This window comes from Pelophylax lessonae, assembly GCF_965119305.1.
Source record: "Pelophylax lessonae genome assembly, chromosome: 6".
NCBI lineage: Eukaryota > Metazoa > Chordata > Amphibia > Anura > Ranidae > Pelophylax > Pelophylax lessonae.
The window spans coordinates 173,963,816-173,982,926 of record NC_138773.1 but is presented as its reverse complement, the minus strand read 5'-3'; the positions used below and the strand labels follow the sequence as shown (position 1 = coordinate 173,982,926).

The 19,111-nt window shown below is 39.9% G+C and overlaps 1 protein-coding gene across 1 annotated transcript; it reads left to right on the top strand.

The window, feature by feature from the left end:
- Positions 1–4,312: 4,312 nt before the first annotated feature.
- LOC309558689 (uncharacterized protein) lies at positions 4,313–17,746 on the top strand (the record flags this gene model as incomplete). The annotated part of the gene is made up of 6 exons (XM_082261747.1): positions 4,313–4,387; positions 4,486–4,578; positions 7,938–8,075; positions 12,649–13,121; positions 13,232–13,362; positions 16,998–17,746. 6 exons carry the CDS (start codon positions 4,313–4,315, stop codon positions 17,588–17,590), a joined length of 1,503 nt encoding a protein of 500 aa, XP_082117873.1. The 3' UTR covers positions 17,591–17,746.
- Between the last annotated feature and the right edge of the window lie 1,365 nt (positions 17,747–19,111).

Sequence of the window (19,111 nt, the reverse complement as noted above, 5' to 3'; positions counted from 1 at the left end):
TTTATTTAGGTAAATTTAAATCTGATCGCCTATATACTAACTTGGACGTTACGACCAGGTCCATCTGAAAAACCTGATTGGACCACCTGTGTGAAAGGAACCTAACGATAAGAAAGTTACATAGTTAATCTGGTTGAAATGAGATGAAGTCCATCCAGATTAACTTAGAGTCGGGCTTTCCAATTAATTTTTCCCTTGGAACCCTTTGACATGGTATAGCAAAACTTTGGAACCCCAACAAAAAAATGGGTGCCGTAGAGTAGTGCGGGGCAGCACAGCGCAAACCTTTCAATGAGCAGGGTGTATTGTTCTCTTTTGCTGGCAAATTCATTTTATATATGGTTTAATTGTTGACAATTGTATTCGCAGTTCTGCAGTTACTATACGTCCAGTCGATTTAGAAACGTTGTTTTTGTTGCAGAGTAAAGCGAGAATCCAGTTTCAAATAAGTAAGTGCTGGTGAATGGCAACAGAACTTTGATTGCCCGCTTGGACAATTCTGGGCATTCTTTGCGTAAATCACCCCGAAAGCGATAAGAGAAACTTCTTTATATTTTTTGCTTAGTTAACTGTCAGAAGTTATATCGATCAGATTCTCAAAATCTACATCAGAACCATTGGCTGGCTTGTCTTTTATGAATGGATTTCAAACCAAGTCATTATTGTTTTCATTCCAGATTGGAAAATACTGATTAATAGATGTGATTAAATGGTGAAGATGATCTACAATTGCATTGCTAATTTCATCCTCAAGTTCAATTTCTGATTCTTCAAGAAAATCCTTTAGTGTTGGCAAAGAGTTCAAATTATTGAGGTCAAAAACTGCAGTTTACGAGACAGTGAAAATAATTTTTCACTTGCATGAAAAATATTAGTGTTTTTTCCTTGGAGTGATAAACATACGTCTTTTTAATTTTGTGAATATGTCTGCAAGATATGCTTCTTTGGATAACCACAGAGTGTTTGTTAATCGATAAGATAATCCAAATTTATGATCCTGGAAATATGCAAACAACTCTTGATGCAATTCATACATTCCAACAAGGGCTTTACCTCATGATAGCAAACGGACTTCTGAATGCAAAAGCAGAGCAGAGTGGTGACTACCCATATCTTCCCATATAATTTTAAATATTTGTGACTGTAATGGTCGACTTTTTATAAAAATAATAATCTGGATCGATTTGTCTAGCACAGGTTTAAGTGAGATTGAAATATTTTTACCTACCACTGCATGTCTTGTGAAGAACACAGTGGGAACTGGTGCCTTCTTTGCTACATTTCTTATTTGTGTCTCAGCACCTGACACTTTCCCAACCATTGCTTTGGCACCATCACTGCACACATCTACACATTTGTCCCAATTTTTACTTTGTGTGTCCATGAACTTCTGGATACAGTTAAATATGTTCTCACCAGTGGTATGAGTTTTCAAAGTTTCACACAGAAGCAAGTCTTCAATCTGTTTGTCAAAATGATATCTAACAAAAACCAACAAAATTGAAAGTCCTGCAACATCTGTGGACTCATCTAATCGCAGTGAGTACCCATCACATTGATGCAGTCGAGAAATTGGTTCAGTATGGATGTCATCAGCAAGATCATGAATACGACGCAAAATTGTGTTGTTGGAAAGTGGCACAGCTTCAATTTTTTTACTCAACTTCTCACTTAAAATTCATGATACTATTTCTTTTGCACATGGTTTTATTAGTAATTCCCCAATTGTGTGTGCTTTTCCTGCAAGTGCTATGCGGTAACTCACTCTGTTAGAAGCCTCTGTGGCTTTTTTATTAGCATTCTGAAATTTTTTGCTCACAAATTGTTTACTCTTCTGATACTCCTTTAACTTTCACTTAAAAAGGCAATGTCTTTATCTTTGTACTCTGCTTGGTTTTGCTAAAAATGATGATGTAATTTAGCAGGTGCTAATGAACTGTTTGGCAATATTTTATTGCAAAGTACGCATTGTGCTTCAGGACAATCTTCATTTCTGGCACTTGTGAATCCAAATGACAAGTAGCTATCATCATATTTTCTTTTCTTTGTTTGAGAAGATGATTGGCTAACATTGTGTGCTTTTCTTTTTTGACTTGTCACTTGTCTCTGCTATTTGAGGAACAGTAGATACAACTATTTCAGGCATGTTTTCTGGATTTTTAGTTGAATCTTCTTTCTCAGTTTCTATAAGTGCCGAACAGGTAGAAGTAGTAACAATTTTTCACTGAAGAGTTTCCAAAACACTTTGAAAAATACAGATCTCACAACCTGACTGAAAAGGATGCTGATTTTGATAACACTCTTAAAAAGAACTGAACTTAAGCAGGATTTTTGAGTTAGACGTAAAGTAAAAAGATTTAAACACTTTGAAAAATACAATTAACAGTTTTTTTCCTCTCACGGAGTCATTCAATACCCATGACAGAGTCTTTCCTTTCAATGCCTTTGACAGAGCCTTTTAATGTCCCTTACAGAGCCTTTTAATGTCCCTAACAGAGAATTGCAATGCCCCTGACAGAGCATTTTAATGTCCCTAACAGAGAATTTCAATGTCCCTAACAGAGTCTTTTAATATCCCTAACAGAGAATTCCAGTGTCCCTGACAGAGCCTTTCAATGTCCCTAACAGAGAATTTCAATGTCCCTAACAAAGAATTTTTATGTCCCTAAAAGAGAATTCCAATGTCCCTGACAGAGCCTTTCAATGTCCCTGACAGAGCCTATAAATGTCCCTAACAGCGAATTGCAATGCCCCTGACAGAACCTTTTAATGTCCCTAGCAGAGAATTTCAATGCCCCTGACAGAGTCTTTTAATGTGCCTGACAGAGTTTTTCAGTGCCCCTCAAAGAGTCTTTCAATGACTCTCAAAGAGTCTTTTAATGCCCCTGACAGAGCCTTTTAATGCCCCTAGCAGAGTCTTGCAATGCCCCTGACAGAGTCTTTCAATGTCCCTGACAGAGCCTTTCAATGCCCCTGACAGAGCCTTTCAATGTCCCTAACAGAGAACTTGAATGTCCCTGACAGAGCCTTTCAATGTCCCTGACAGAGAATTTCAAGGTCCCTAACAAAGAAGTGCAATGCCCCTGACAGAGCCTTTTAATGTCCCTTACAGAGCCTTTTAATGTCACTAGCAGAGAATTTCAATGCCCCTGACAGAGTCTTTTAATGCCCCTGACAGAGTCTTTCAATGCCCCCCAAAGAGCCTTTCAATGTCCCTGACAGAGCATTTCAATGTCCCTAACAGAGAATTTCAATGTCCCTGACAGAGACTTTCTATGTCCCTAACAGAGCCTTTCAATGTTCCTAACGGAGAATTTCTATGTTTCTAACAGAGAATTTCAATGTCCCTGACAGAGCCTTTCAATGTCCCTAACAGAGAATTTCAATGTCCATGACGGAGCCTTTCAATGTCCCTGACAGAGAATTGCAATGCCCCTGACAGAGCATTCTAATGTCCCTAACAGAGAATTTAAATGTCCCTAACAGACAATAACAGAGCTAACAGAGCTTTAGCAATGAACTCCACTCTCTATCACTCCTCTACCACGATAGAAAATGGCCAATGGCAGGGCTGGCTGGCTGACTGCTAGGCGGGCTCTCTTATGGACGAGCTTTCTAAGTGGCTGGCTGATCATGGCAGGGCTGGCTGGCAGACTGCTGGGGGGGCTCTCTCATGGATGAGCTTTGTAAGTTGTTGGCTGATCATGGCAGGGCTGGCGGCAGGGTGTGCACTAGGGCGGGCTGGCTAAATTCAGGGCTGACGTCAGGGCCGGGTTAAAAATCCCGCTCCCGCGATCTCATGATCGCGGTTGCGTAATCTCTTATGAGATCATGGTTACGTGATCTCTGCTGTTTCCGACCTTCCAGTACCAGCAGGCGGTGGCCATCTTGGATGTGGCAGACCGCTGTGGAACCCCAATTTTGTTCTCATGGAACCCCAATTGGCAAACGCTTACTTAGAGAAAACCTTTAGTTAACAAAGACAAAACTTGCAACTTTTGTACCTCCCTAGTTTTGTGATTTTACTTGTGGCGAAAATACATTGAGGGTCTGTGGAGCTTAAGTTATTGTAGTTTTTTGTGTACCTCATTCTCAACATCTGCAATAGTGACATTGGAAGCATACACTAGTGACACTAGTGACATTGGAAGCATAAAGATGAACTGGAGTTATGTACCTTCAGGTGACCGAAGTGGGGGGAGTTTTTAATTTCCTGAAGTGCGTTGATATGATACCTTTAGTGTTCTGTTCATAAGATCATCATTGTCCCTGCCAGTGTGCCATTCCTGAAGCGTGAGTGCACTCATTTTGCATGTCATTGCCTCTGCAGATTGACAGCTCTATCCCCAAGTGTGAACTGGATGATGTAAAAAGTGCTGCTAAAGAGGTATCTTTTTTAATATAAGTGAAGTGCATTTACTTTCCAGTTGTTCACATATCTCTCTCTTTCGTGTAACAAGCTGGTTTGTGTTCATTTGGCCATAGATGTCTCAAGAAAATCCTCAGCCAAAGAAGAGCACAGTGGGAATTCAAGATAGATCATCAACCCGAGAGGTAATTGGTGTGATAATAAAGCTTGTCGAAACCTTTCTCTGTAAACTTTTTTTATATAATCTTTATAAACACCTTACTGCATTTTCTGGTTATGCACTTTACTGCACTTTCTCTCCTGGCCATTTTCTGCATGTGTGTCTCCCTTGCACTTGTGTTCTCCGTATTTATTACCTGTTCTCACTTCTCTACCTCTGGTGTTTGTCACAATTCTTCCCCCTTTTCTACAAACTCACCCTTTCTCTTTATTTCTCCCTTCATCTTTATCTCCTCATGTTCTCCCTTTACTGTACTTTTTTCATCTCTCTTTTGCCCTTTGCTATCTTTTCACTTGGTTTCCTTCTTTCCCCTTTTTCCTCCTTTCCCCTCTTTCCTTATTCCTCCTTTCCCCTCTTTCCTCATTTCCCCTCTTTCCTCATTTCCCCTCTTTCCTCCTTTCCCCTCTTTCCTTCTTTCCCCTCTTTCCTTTTTTGCCCTCTTTCCTTTTTTGCCCTCTTTCCTTCTTTCCCGTTTGTCCTCCTTTCCCCTCTTTCCTAGTCACCTTATTCAAACATTGGACTCCACACAGACAATAGAAACAGACAGGTGTGTACTACAATTTTCCTCCTTCCAATAGGGAGGCAGCTGGGGGTGCCCACATTTTTTCAAATGCAACAACAGTGATGAAGCGCAGACCTTTCATTGTGTCTGTGTCAGTCCTAAATTATGAACTTGTATGTACGTGTAAACGCACAACTCCTCCGTGGACAATATGAAGAAAACGCCAAAAAGGCTCAAACTTAACCAAAGTGTGTGCAACCGTCACCATATATAAGGGAAATTATAAGTGTGGCATAATCCTAATAATTATAATAATCCAAAAGTCTATGAATGTAAAGGATAAACAAGGTCAGCATCAACAGGTTCTTTCCAGATGGCAGGATTGGGGTGACCTCCGTTTGCAGACTCACATATTTGTAAAAGACAAAGGGCAGTGTAACAGCACCACCGACTGGGGGGGGGGGGGTGTTTACTAAAACTGGTGCACACAGAATCTGGTGCAGCTGTGCATAGCAACCAGCCAGCTTCTAGGTTGTATTGTCAAAGCTTTATTGAACAAGCTGAAGTTAGAAGCTGATTGGTTACTATGCACAGCTACACCTGATTCTGTGTGCTCCAGTTTTAGTAAATACCCCCCTAAGTGAAGTAGTTTATTAGTTCTCATAAAAACAAAGATAATATGCACTCACAGTGTGTGACCAAAAAGCAGCATGTAATGCCGTTCCAGTTGATGCTATCTTTTCCCCAGCCCGGGTGCTTCCTTATGCAGATAGTCTTTTGACAAGAACCCGAAGGACCACCGTGGACTGCATGAAGATTGTCAAGGCGGAAGCAGGGGCACTAGAATGGCGTGATTGTGTCAGAGATGGCATGGCAACATGTTTTGGGGCATCCCTGTCCCTTTCTCAAGCCTGTATAACACTTACAGACTTCGGAATAAATAGACCCTGGGGGCAATTTCGAATGATATAAAATCAGTGACCGCCATATTGATGGAGAACAAATGTAAAATGCATAGCGGCGCCATCTTGGTGGAGATCAAATAAAGGAAGCTTTAGGGCGCCATATTATCAGAGAACAAACAGACTGTCTCCGGGCGCAATTTTGGGACAGAAAAAAAAGGAACTGCCATATTTATGGTGCCCAACTAGAAAGGGCATTTAAGCACCATCTTAGTGTAGACAAAATGTGTGATACTTTTTGGGCCAAATGTTTGCAGAGTCCACTTAAGCCGAAAATGTCCTAAAAGAGGATGAATAAATTGTTCTATACGTAATAAAAAAAAAAGCACAATAATAAAAATGACAGTACTTACAGTATAATATTGATAATCAAAAGAGGAGACTATTGCCAATCCATGTAGAAAATATAATACAATAAAAGATGATAAATATATATATAATATATAATGGGTTAGTGCATGTACTGTATATATGGCACAAAATTGTTTATACACATACTATATACACAGCCAAAATTTAATTGGACTGCAGTCCATGGACTTGGGCACCATCAGACGTTTATATATAAAAAATACAAAACTATTCATGCACATTAAAATCTTAAGACCATAACATATAAAAACACAGTAGCATTCTGCACCCTATGTCAATGAGGGTGGTGGCCAGGTACACATATAACAATGAGATAACTACACACTGAGGGGGGGGGGGGGGGGGAATGTTATATAGCAGAATGTAAATGTTTTATTTTTTGTTTATAGTGCAACAAAAAAAAAAAATCGCACAGGTGATCAAATACCACCAAAAGAAAGCTCAATTTGTGAGGAAAAAAAGGACATCAATTTTATTTCGGTACAGCGTCGCACGACTGCGCAATTTAAGTAACGCAGTGCCGAATCGCAAAAAATGGCCTGGTCATTAGGGGGGCAAATCCTTCCGGTCCAGAACTGGATAAAGCTCGACATGTTTCACGTAGTTCTGCTTATTCAGGAGTAGAAGGTGCAAAGATACAAATGCTACAATAAAATCAGCTGGAGGGATTATCCCAGATGTGGTATATCACACGGTAAGTAGTAGATAGAAAGTCAGGATCCCAAAAGGCAACAAGCATCAAATAAATATATAGTTGGGTCTAGATATAAGCATGAAGACCAGTCCTAATAATAAAGCCAGGAATCTTAATCCAGCATTCAGCTTCACTGCACAGATTCAAACAGATAAGCCTAATTAGTCAACTCAAGGTTCTCATTTTTATCTAAAGCCCTGATGAAGGGGGGGTTCCTATGATCCCCTAAACACGTTGGATGTCTTTTAACACAATATCAATAAATTATTTTGGACTCTTATCTTCCATAAATGCATATATTTTTCTAGTAGCTGTACTATCACCTGTATAAATTAACACTTTTCCAGACATACAATTTATATTTCAGTCAGTACTCCCATTTATGCCAGTGCAGTAAAAAAAAAAAAAAAAATCACTGCAAAAATAAGCTGGCCATACACAACTAAATGTTCTCTTGTTTAGCCTGCAGCTGAATAATAGTAAATCAATTTATTCCCTTATCCATGCTGGACAGGCAATACTCACAGTTGCCTGAATACCTGTACAGTGACTGCATCTAATAGTATGCAGTCACTGTTTGGTCAATTTCCATTCTGGCATTTGTTGAGCAAGCACCACCCAGGACTCAAATTTTGAGCCATCTATGGCCAGTAATAGTCTTTCACAGCTGATAATCCGAGATCTGCTTTTAGGTTACATGCATGTAAAGGGGAAAAGGGGAGGATGACATTACTTTAAAAATAAATTTTAATAATTTCTAAAGTGCATTTTTTGCAAAATGTGGATGGATTTTTTTATTTTTTTATTTTTAATCCTAGAAAAATACTTTACAACAAGGAAAAACTGTGGTTGTTGAAGAACATCATAACTCCCCTAATTGTTCAAGACCAGTAGCAGCTGTAGCGAAAGTGGAAGTTAACGATAACTTGCCTACTCCTTACCTCATTAATAGAAAGGTAATTTGCTCAAAATAAAAAAGAATTGTATATAAATTGTCCAAATTAACTTGTTTGTTAAATTTATAAGATCTCTTGTGCTGCTATAAACTAATTATTATTATTATTTTTTTATTATTTTTTTATTCAAGCTACCCATTGACCTAAGCGGACAGTTGCTGAATGCGAATTCTAATGGATTTGGCACACCTTTGTGACAAAAGCTAAATCTGACTGCACAACCTTTTGTACTGTCTCATTTAGATTTACCAAAGAATACAACCTGTGTGGTGAGCTTAGAAACAATTGATTAGGCAGGTTTTAAGACCTTCCAATATTGTTGTTTTTTATATTGTGATAATCAATTACAGTTCTTGCTCTGCCCCTTCCCAACAGATCTCCATAGTGCTATGCTGGAAATCTCAGCGGAGCTGATTTTCAGCTACAGTTAGGGCCATATATATATTTGGACGCAGGCACAATTTCATACTTTTTGGCTCTGTATGCCACCAGAATAAAATTAAAATGAAACAATCCAAATGAATTTGAAGTGCAGCTTTAATTCAAAGTGTTGAACATAAATATCAAGTACACATTTTAGGAACTGCAACCATTTTTAAACACAACCCCCCCATTTTCAGGGGCTCAGATGTAATTGGACAAATTAATATAATCATAAATAAAATGTTCATTTTTAATATTTTGTTGAGAATCCTTTACTGGCAATGACTACCTGAAGTCTGGAACCCATGGACATTACCAATGACTGGGTTTCCTCCTTTCTAATGCTTTGCCAGGCTCTAACTGCAGCTGCCTTCAGTTGTTCTTTGTTTGTGTTGGTTCTGCCTTTAGTTTTGCCTTTAGCAAGTGAAATGCATGCTCAATTGGGTTGAGATCAGGTGAATGACTCGGACATTGCAGAATATTCCACTTATTTTCCTTCAAAAGCTCCTAGGTTGCTTTTGGAGTGTGTTTTGGATCATTGTCCATCTGTACTTTGGAGCGCCGTCCAATTAACTTTGCTGCATTTGGCTGAATCTGGGTTGACAGTATATCTCTAAACACTGCAGAATTTATCCGGCTGCTTCTGTCTTCTGTCACATCATCAATAAACACCAATGACCCAGTGTTACTGGAAGCCATGCATATCCATGCCATCACACTGCCTCTACCATGTATTACAGATGATGTTGTGTGCTTTGGATCATGAGTTGTTCCAAGCCTTCTCCACACTTTTTTGTTCCTGTCATTCTGGTACAAATTAATCTTATTTTTATCCCTCCATTTGATGTTTTTTGGCAAAGTCTAATCTGGCTTTTCTATTCTATAGGCTTATGAATGGTTTGCACCTTCACCTTGTGATAAACCCCCTGTATTTGCTCTCATGAAGTCTTCTCTTGATTGTAGACTTTGACAATGCTACGCCCACCTCCTGGAGAGTGTCCTTCACTTTTCTGAATGTTGTGAATAGGTTTTTCTTTACCATAGAGCAGATCCTGAGATCATCCACCACTGTTGTCTTCCGTGGACGTCCAGGCCTTTTTATGTTGCTGAACTCACCAATGTGTTCTTCTTTCCTCAGAATGTACCAAACTGTTGATTTGGCGACTCCTAATGTTTCTGCTACCTCCCTGATGGATTTGTTTCATTTGTGAAGCCTTACAATGGCCTATTTCACTTGCATGGACAGCTCCTTTAACGCATGATGTAGGTTCACAGCAATAGATTTCAAATGCAAATACCACACTTAGAATCAACTCCAGACCTTTTACCTGCTTAATTGATGAAGAAATAATGAAGGAGTAGCCCACACCTGGCCATTAAACCGCTTTTGATTCAATCGTCTAATTACTTTTTTTCCTTGAAAAATGGGGGTGGTTAATCTTAAAAGCTGTAATTCTTAACCACTTCTCGGCCGCCCTATAGACAATTGACGGCGAGAAGTTGGTTGCATTATCCTGACCCGCCGTCATATGACATCGAGCAGGATAATGCACTGTACGCGCCCCCGGGGGGCACGAAGAGCATCGATCGGTGCTGCGGTGTGTCACTCTGACACCCTGCATCTCCGATCTCGGTAAAGAGCCTACTTATGTAGGCTTTTTACCATGTGACCTGCTGTGTCCAATCACAGCTGGTCACATAGTAAATAGGAAGAGCTGTTGATCGGCGTTCCTCAGTTCGTGCCTGACAGGCACGAGTAGAGGAGAGCCGATCTGCAGCTCTCCTGACAGGGGGGGGGGTCTGTGCTGGTAATCAGAGCATTGATTACCAGTGCAGACCCTTGGGGGGGTGCCACTAGAGCCACCAGGGATGCCCATCCATGAGCCTGCCAGTGGTGCCCTCCCCATCAATGCTGCCCACCATTGCCACCTATCAGTGCTGCCCACCAGTGCCCATTATTGCCCATCAGTGCCGCACATCAGTGCCCATCAGGGCCACCTATCAGTGCTGCCCATCAGTGCCGCCTATCAGTGCCCACCAATGCAGCATTTCAGTGCTACCTATCAGTGCCATATATCAGTGCCATATATCAGTGCCACCCCATCAGTGACTCCTCATCAGTGCCTGTCAGTGCTGCCTCATTAATGCAGGAGAAAACGTATCTATTTACAAAATTTTATAACATAAACAATAACATTTTTTTTTTGTTTTTTAAAACTTTTCGGTCTTTTTTTATTTGTGTAGCAAAAAAGAAAAAACCTTGCGGTGATCAAATACCACCAAAACAAAGCTCTATTTGTGGGGGAAAAAATGACATAAATTTGGTTTAGGTACAGTGTTGCATGACCGCCCAATTGTCATTCAAAATGCAACAGCGCTAAAAGCTGAAAATTGGCCTGGGCAGGAAGGGGGTGTAACTGCCCTGTATTGAAATGGTTAAACCCTTTCTTCTGATTTGTATATACACACTCTCAAATTAAACCTGTGAGTGTGCACTTTCAGCCCATATCCATTATATAACTATAGCTTGAATATTTTTTGGTAAATACCTGAAAACTAAAATTGTGTCTGCGTCCAAATATATATGGACCTAACTGTATATGTCCTTGTCTTGCAGTCTTTTTTTTTTTTCAGGGTGATTGGATTATGCACACACAAACTGTCCTGCAGTGGTATAGCATGGGTTACTATTACTCTGGGTCATCCTCATCTGCACCTAGCAGCGCACTGCCCGTCCTCTCTCTCCACACAATTTAGGAGAGTGAGAGGGGGGAGCGCGCTGCTGACAGGACCAGAATGGGAGCGCACATAAACCGATCTCCCGCCTCCTTTCACCCTAAATCCTAACTAATCTTGTGCCTCGATGAATTGTGTACCGGGGTCAACCGACCCTGTGACCCCCCCCCGCCCCCCACCCACACTATGCCATTGCTGTCTTGTGAAGTATGTAGCCATTGTTACTGAACTCTTAATTTAAATTGGAACTTAACGGTATCTGAGCACCACAAACCAAAAACACTATTTCATTTATTTTATCATTCAAAGCAGACTCACCCATCCTTATCCCCATGGTTTATGTTGTTGTAAGACACCCCCCCCCCCCCCTCTCCAAACATTGTTGTGGCAGGCTTGATGTATGAGCAGACAATTCCTATAGCATTTGCTTCCTGAAAGCCACCTGGCTTTAGCTCAGGCATGCAGCCAGAAGGGCGTGCTTAGCTGACAAAGCTCCTCACCCTCCTCCAAATGAAAGAAAAAAATACCCAGTCATTTTGGCCTCGACCAGAAACCAGGTTACAACTAAAGAATGTAAAAAAGCTTAAAACAAGTGTATATATAATATTTTGTCCTAATGTATTTACTAATTCTAGCTGCATAAAGATTAAAAATAGTTCATGTTGATTGAGAGAGTAAAGTTCACTTTAGTTTCAATGATTAAACCTGGCTGGTTGTTGTCACTGGGGCTGATTTACTAAAGTGGGAGAGTGCAAAATCTGGTGCAACTCCGCATAGAAACCACATTTTTTTTGTCAAAGCTTAAAGTGGTATTAAAGGTTCAGCTTTTTTTAAATTGAAAAAAAAAAATAACAAACTTGTCATACTTACCTGCTTTGTATAATGGTTTTGCACAGAGCAGCCATAATCTTCTTCTCTGGTCCCTTGGCGCTCCTGGCCCCTCCCCCTTGATCAGTGCCCCCAATAGCAAGCTGCTTGCTATGGGGACACTGGTGCGTGCTCGCTCTTGAGCCCTGCTCTATTCGACTCATAGAGTCGTGGCCCGGTCCAGTCCCCTGATCCATCCTCATTGGCTCATTGGCTGCGACTCATCAATGAGGAGAGGGAGTCCGGGAACAGCATGAAGGTAAAAAGCCTTCTGCCTTTACAACCATTTTAATTAAACAGGCTGAAGTTAGAAGCTGATCGGCTACAATGCACAGCTGCACCAGATATTGCACTCTCCAGTTTTAGTAAATCAGCCCCATTATCTATCAAATTTATCAGTGTTGTGATAAACCGAACTGTGGAGTTAGTAGGAGTTATTTTCTTTGCTTATAGCATTTTAAGTGTCCTCATGATATATGTAATTTTTTAAATATTTGAAAAACATCTTAATCTTGATGAAAAAGCTTTCTTACTAATGTTTCTTCAGGCGGCCACACAGTTAATTCCGATTGTAGACACTTGCAGAATTGAAACCACTCTTGCACAAATGGTAGAAAATAAAGTGGTTAACACCTCAAGAAAAGCAGCAGCAGGACACAAGAACATCAAAAGGCGAGCTAATGAGGACAAATATGTATCGGATTTTGAGAGGGAACTAATGAATGAAAAACATCACAGGAAAAAGAAACCTCTGGACCCAAGACATCGTCTCAGAAATGCCAAATTTACTGCACATGAAAACTTGGTCCTTGTGGAGAATCTAATACCGGTTTTTAATAAACTCGCTGGCAACAATTTGGCCACCACAGATACAGCCTGGAAGCATGCATCCTGGCTAAAAATCACTGCTGCAGTCAATAGCTTGGGTGTTTATCCTAGGCATCACGAACATGTCAAAAAAAGATTTCATGACATTAAATTTGCTTTGAGAAAAAAAATGTCAGATGAACAGCAAAGCAGGTAATTCACGTTTTCAAATAATCCTTATGGTATAGTTGCTTATTGTATCTTTTTTATTAATGTTTTAATTACCTAAAAATTTCCTCAAATTTTTTTCTTTTTGTCTGTAGGAGATCAGGTGTTAGTATACTAGGAAAAAAAATATTCTATCATGACTATGAGGAATTGCTAAAACCATATATTTATAAGGAATCATTTATTGGAATAGACGGAGGCTATGATTCCTTAAAACATGTTAAGGGTAAGTTGCACAATCACTTGTGTTTGTTTGCTTTTTTTAACATTTAAAGGTGTCAATGTACTTTTTTTTTCTTTCTTGAATATGTCTTAACCAGGCACTGTCCTCATCAATTAATGCATTAGCCTCATGAGACCCAACACACACCACCTTGCCCAGCAATGTTTTCATGACTTCCAGGAGTCGAAAATCATAGATTGTGCTTTTGTACAGAAGATGTCCTGTAAAAGTGGAGCTTCGCCTTGCAACCCCTTTAGCCTCCTCAAGCCTCTGTATTGGTCCGTAAAGCTAACAGTCCCATTAAAGGAGACTAATAAGACGCGTAGGATGGTGAGAGGGGTTGCATGTTGAGCTTCACTTTCACAGGAAAGAATATCAAGCTTGTTCTCTGCCGCTATCTGTGGATCCAATGAACGTTTTGACAAAAGGTTTTCACTGAAGGTAACCTCTGCTTATGGTTTGTTAGTTTTCCTATAGAGGTCATTTCTATTTATACCCAAAATTAATACATTACTGGAAACCATACAAGCCATGTGTTGGGACCAACAAACAAACTATGCAAATGCAAACTATGACTTGTTTACAGCAGCTATTTATTATGCATTGTAATAAAGATATATATAAAAAAAAAGCTGCATCCCTGATTTCTATTGTACCGTGTTTTTTAAAATGTTGATCATAGAGCTTTTCATTGTACTGGGGTTTGGTTACTAAAACTGGAGAGTGCAAAATCTGGTGCAGCTGTGCATGGTAGCCAATCTGCTTCTAATGTCAGCTTGTTCAATAAAGCTTTAAAGTATGGGTGTCCAACCTTTTGGCTTCTCTGGGCCACATTGAGTGTAGAGAAATTTTCTCGGGCCGCATATAAAATATTTACTATAGTTAAGGTATATAAGTAATAAAATGCTGCTTCCCCCTTCCTATGCTAAAGCCCCCCGCCCCCAGCACTAATTTAACACAACTAGTGGATGATCCCCTCCGAGGCAGCCTCTGTGGCCGTGCCCCCAACTTGACTTCCTTCCTCCCCAGCAAAAAAAGAAATTGTCGGGGGGCAGTGGGCCGCATTGCTTGCGGTTCCAGCCGCATGCAGCCCCTGGGCCGCATTTTGGACATGCCTGCTTTAAAGGCTTTGACAAAAAATAAAAAAACCCAGAAGCTGATTGGTTTCTATGCAGAGCTGGCACAGATTTTGCACTCTCCAGTTTTAGCAAGTCAACCCCACTATGTATTCCCTTTTTAATATTTTATTCAAAAGTGGTTTCACGCTCCCAAATACTAATGTGCTAGTATGTCTTTAAATCTGTTTGCATAGCAATTTTCAGAATCAGAATATCATATCAAACCATATATAACATAAACAAAACAAAACAAACAATGCATTAGTCCATAAAGTTTTCTTTGGTATGAATTTGCTTGCATATGCTCAATCTTTCATAAGAAACAGGCTTGTATTCACATATCCAAACGGCTGCTTCCTTAACCATTTGCCGACCGCCGCACGACTATTTACTGCAGCGGTCAGCCCCTACTGGGCAAAGCGACGTAGGGCTACGTCGCTCGCCCACGAGCCTCTAAGGGGCGAGCGCACGCCGCCGGAGGCGCGCTCCCGCCCCCCCTTGTTCACTAACCCCCCGCGCGCAAGTGACCGGCGGCTCCGATGTCCGCCAACCACTCGCAATCTCCCGCTGGAGAGGGAGAAAGGCAGGCGGCTAATGTAAACAAAGCCGCCTGTCATTCTCCCTGGTGTAACTGCAGAGACTATACGATCCTGCTATGTAGGATTGTATGTCTCTGTGGTTACATCACAAACCATGCCCCCCCACAGTTAGAATCACGCCCCTAGAGATACATTTAACCCACTGATCACCAGTGTCATTTTTACAGTAACAGTGCATATTTATAGCACTGATTACTATAGTAATGTCACTGGTACCCCCAAAAGTGTCTTAAATGTCAGTCAAGGGTCCGATCTGTCCGCAGCAATGTCACAGTCCCGCAAAAAAAATCGCAGATAGCCGCCATTACTAGTTAAAAAAAAAACTATAAAAATTACATAAATCTTTCCCGTAGTTAGTAAACGCAATAACTTTTGCGCAAACCAATCAAAATACGCTTATTGCGATTTTTTCACCAAAAATATGTAGCAGAAAACAAATTGGCCTAATATGTTAAAAAACTTTGATTTTAAAAATTTTTTTGGGGGGGGGATTTCATATAAAAAAAAAAGTGAAAAATATTGTTATTTTTTCAAAATTGTCGCTCTTTTTTTGTTTATAGCGCAAAAAGTAAAAATCCCACAGGTGATCAAATATCACCATAAGAAAGCTCTGTTTGTGGGAAAAAAAGGACGTCAATTTCATTTGTGTACGACCGCGCAATTGTCCGTAAAAATCACGCAGTGCCGAATCGCAAAATAGGCCCTGGTCTTTGAGCAGCCAAATCCTCCGGGGCTTAAGTGGTTAATTGGTGTTCACCACTATGTGCTCCAATCATCCACATACATTAGTGATAATCCCCTCATCCGATGTGCCCTCATCTGGGGGATAAGACCAACCAATGGTCTATATGCGCTTTCCTTCCCTCTCTGGAGATCTGTTTTATGCTGTTTCACTACTTTGGTGGCAATCCTCCTTCTCTTACACTTATCTCCATACGCCCAAATCATAAAGATAGAATCTCCCTGAGGAAGCAACGTGATCCTGTGGCATAGCACGTAGGGGAAGGGCCAATCTGTCATCATGCTGAGGCTCGCATTGTGAGCATACTCTGGTAATACTGTCTGATTGTCTTATACTCGCACTGTGTGGACTGAATGCTTTTTACAGTTTGGTGCACTCTAAGCACCAGGAAAATATGAGTGTTTTTATATTTGGTGCCTAATAAAAAAGCCTGTTTTTTTATGAAAGATTAAGCATATGCAAGCAAATTCATACCAAAGGACACTTTATGGACTGATGCATTGTTTGTTTAGTTTTGTTAATGTTATATATGGTTTGATATGATATGCTGATTCTGAAAATTGCCATGCGATCAGATTTAAAGGGATGCTAGCACATTAGCATTTGGGAGCGTGGCACCACTTTTGAATGTAATTTTGCACATTGATACACGTTTAGAGAGTGTGTTTAGGTGTGAGCGATCCGATTTGTAAGTTTAGTAGTCTTATAGCATTCAATAGCACAAACATAGCAGCATGCAAGTGCACCCATTTTTAGTTGTCACCTTTTTAATATATTTACCTGGTTAAAATACCGGTCAGGTTTTTATGCCACCTGTATGCCATTAGGGTGATTACCATTCATTTCCTGTCCTTTAGTTAGAAATGGAAGTGGGAAAAAATATCCTCAAAGTGAAGGTTATGCTCTTAGTTGTTACCATACAAAGTGTCCCAAATACAAAATGTACCTGTTTTCTGTTCTGAAGAAAACTCGAAATTTTAGATTTTTGCTCATTTTTAGTCCTGGTTGAAAGGGTCACTAGTGCAGATAGAGAGAGTTTGGGTCTCCCCAGCAGGGACACAGACCGCAATGAAACCCTGATAGGGATTATACCTTAATACCATCCAAATAATTTTGGATTCATACACTTACATGAATTTTTGAAAATGAACCACTCAATTGTTGCTATTTCCTAAACAGAGCAACCCGGAACATTACTCTTGTACTCCGAAAACTCAAGTGAGAGTGGACTTTCTGTAACTGCTCAGGGATTCGATCTGGACACAGATGAAGATGAGAACACCACAAACATGGATGCCCCTATAACTTTTTATCAACAGCTCTCTTCTCATCTAGTTGGTAACTCCTCTGCAGCAGAACCTTTTACTAACTGTGCTAACTCTGTTGCACCAGAAAGTGCTGGAGTAGCTGATTCTGATGTTACAGATGCTGCTGTTGTTCCTCCAGCTCCTGCATTACACAATCGTACAGTATACGGTACAAGAAATATGGATCATCAGCAGTATGTGTTTGATGTTCCACAAAGTGAAAGATTGCAGGACAAACAAAAACAAAAAAGCCATCGCAAATGTTTATTGAGTAGACTTGACATTTTGAACAATCACCTCGCCAAATTTAATGCCTTGTATGAGCAACAAATTACAACCACTCAGATCTATAGACAGCAACAATTAAATTTCATGTGCAAACAAAATGATCTGCTCACAGAACAGTTATCTAAGTTGGACTCAATAGCCACTCTACTTGGTGAAAGGAACAACAGCAACATATGAAATACTAAGGTATATAAAATAGGAATTGACTTATGTTGTTAATGTTTTGTAAACATTTTCAATTAAAGTTAACGCACATTACTTGTATAGGAGCTGGTTTTTGTATTGATTCTTGTTAATTTATATTGTCTAATAAATGTAAAATAGTCAAATTGAGTCATGCCGTGGCATACAGGACCTTTAATGCTTATGAACGTAACACAAGTTATAATTAAACAGCAATATTTAAAGTGAATATTATGGGCTCACCGTTCTTAGGCCCATAGTACAGAAGCTTCAAGGATATCTTTAGAGGACACTGAAACCCAAAAGTGAGTTTCTTTTGTGCTAAAATAAAAACTATTGTGCCAAATATGAACAAAACCTAATTCCCTACCTAGAAGGAAGTCGCTGAGGATGGAAGAAAAGGAGGGATGGAGGTCAACCCTCAACCGTAAAAATTTGGCAACTGTTTGTGTAAAAGCGAAATCCAGGAGGGGTACCTCAAGGTGCTCACGCTATGGACCTCGGTGTCACCTTAGAATGTGGGTTAAGTCATGATTTTACTGCTACTCAGACTACACACAGATTAACATTACTTTGGTATTTTGACCAATTTCCTTTTCTTCACCAAATGTGATAAGTAACCATGCAAAAAGAAGGACATAGATCTAGATTTGTTTTCTGCATAGCAGTTAATGGTGCCATGCATATAGATGTTTTCATAAACTGCACAGTATTATTTAGTTTGTGTTTATTCAATCAAATGCCCTTAGCAAGTAGTTATAGGTTACCTATAATTGGATTGGCAAAGTTTTTTTTTCCAATAACAGGTATTTTACACATACAGTTGCTGTTGGCCACCATGACTTTTTTTTTAAATTGTTTAAATGGCTACCCAATGTAATTCTGTATTCTACGCTGCAATGGGGTTGGTGTTTAAGCTCAGTTATGCAAAATGTATCAGGCCACTCTTCTTCTAACCTTGCTTGTCTGCCTTTTGCTTGGTATTTTTTTAATAAATAAAATAAAGTGAAAGGACATGTAAATTCATGAAAGCTCGTGAATGGTAAAAATGCATAGCAATTACATGTGTAACAAAAACAAAGCCATAAATGATATGCTCATGTAAGGTTAGTAGTTTACAAAGGGCGGCATAGCTTCACTTAATGTATGCTGATATGAACATTTTTTACTCTTATTTAAAATTGTGCAGATCTGTGCACAAAACGACATAAATGGGCACCCTATTGCTCAATATTCTCTATAATAGGTTGGAAATGATACATTGTTTTTTGCACTAAGCAATAGGTTCATAGTTAATTTAAAGTAAACCAATTCTTTGCTTTTGCAGGGAAAGGTTACCCCTATCAATTCAATCCCTCCTCCTCACCAGCACATTTCCAGCTGGGAAAAGAGGCACCACCTTGTCTAAACTGCTGATTAGTTGTAGCTTATATACCGCTATGGACCCATGTGATAGCACTGACTGAACCAACACAGTCAAATATAGTGGGTCACATGCTTTGCCATACCTTAAAA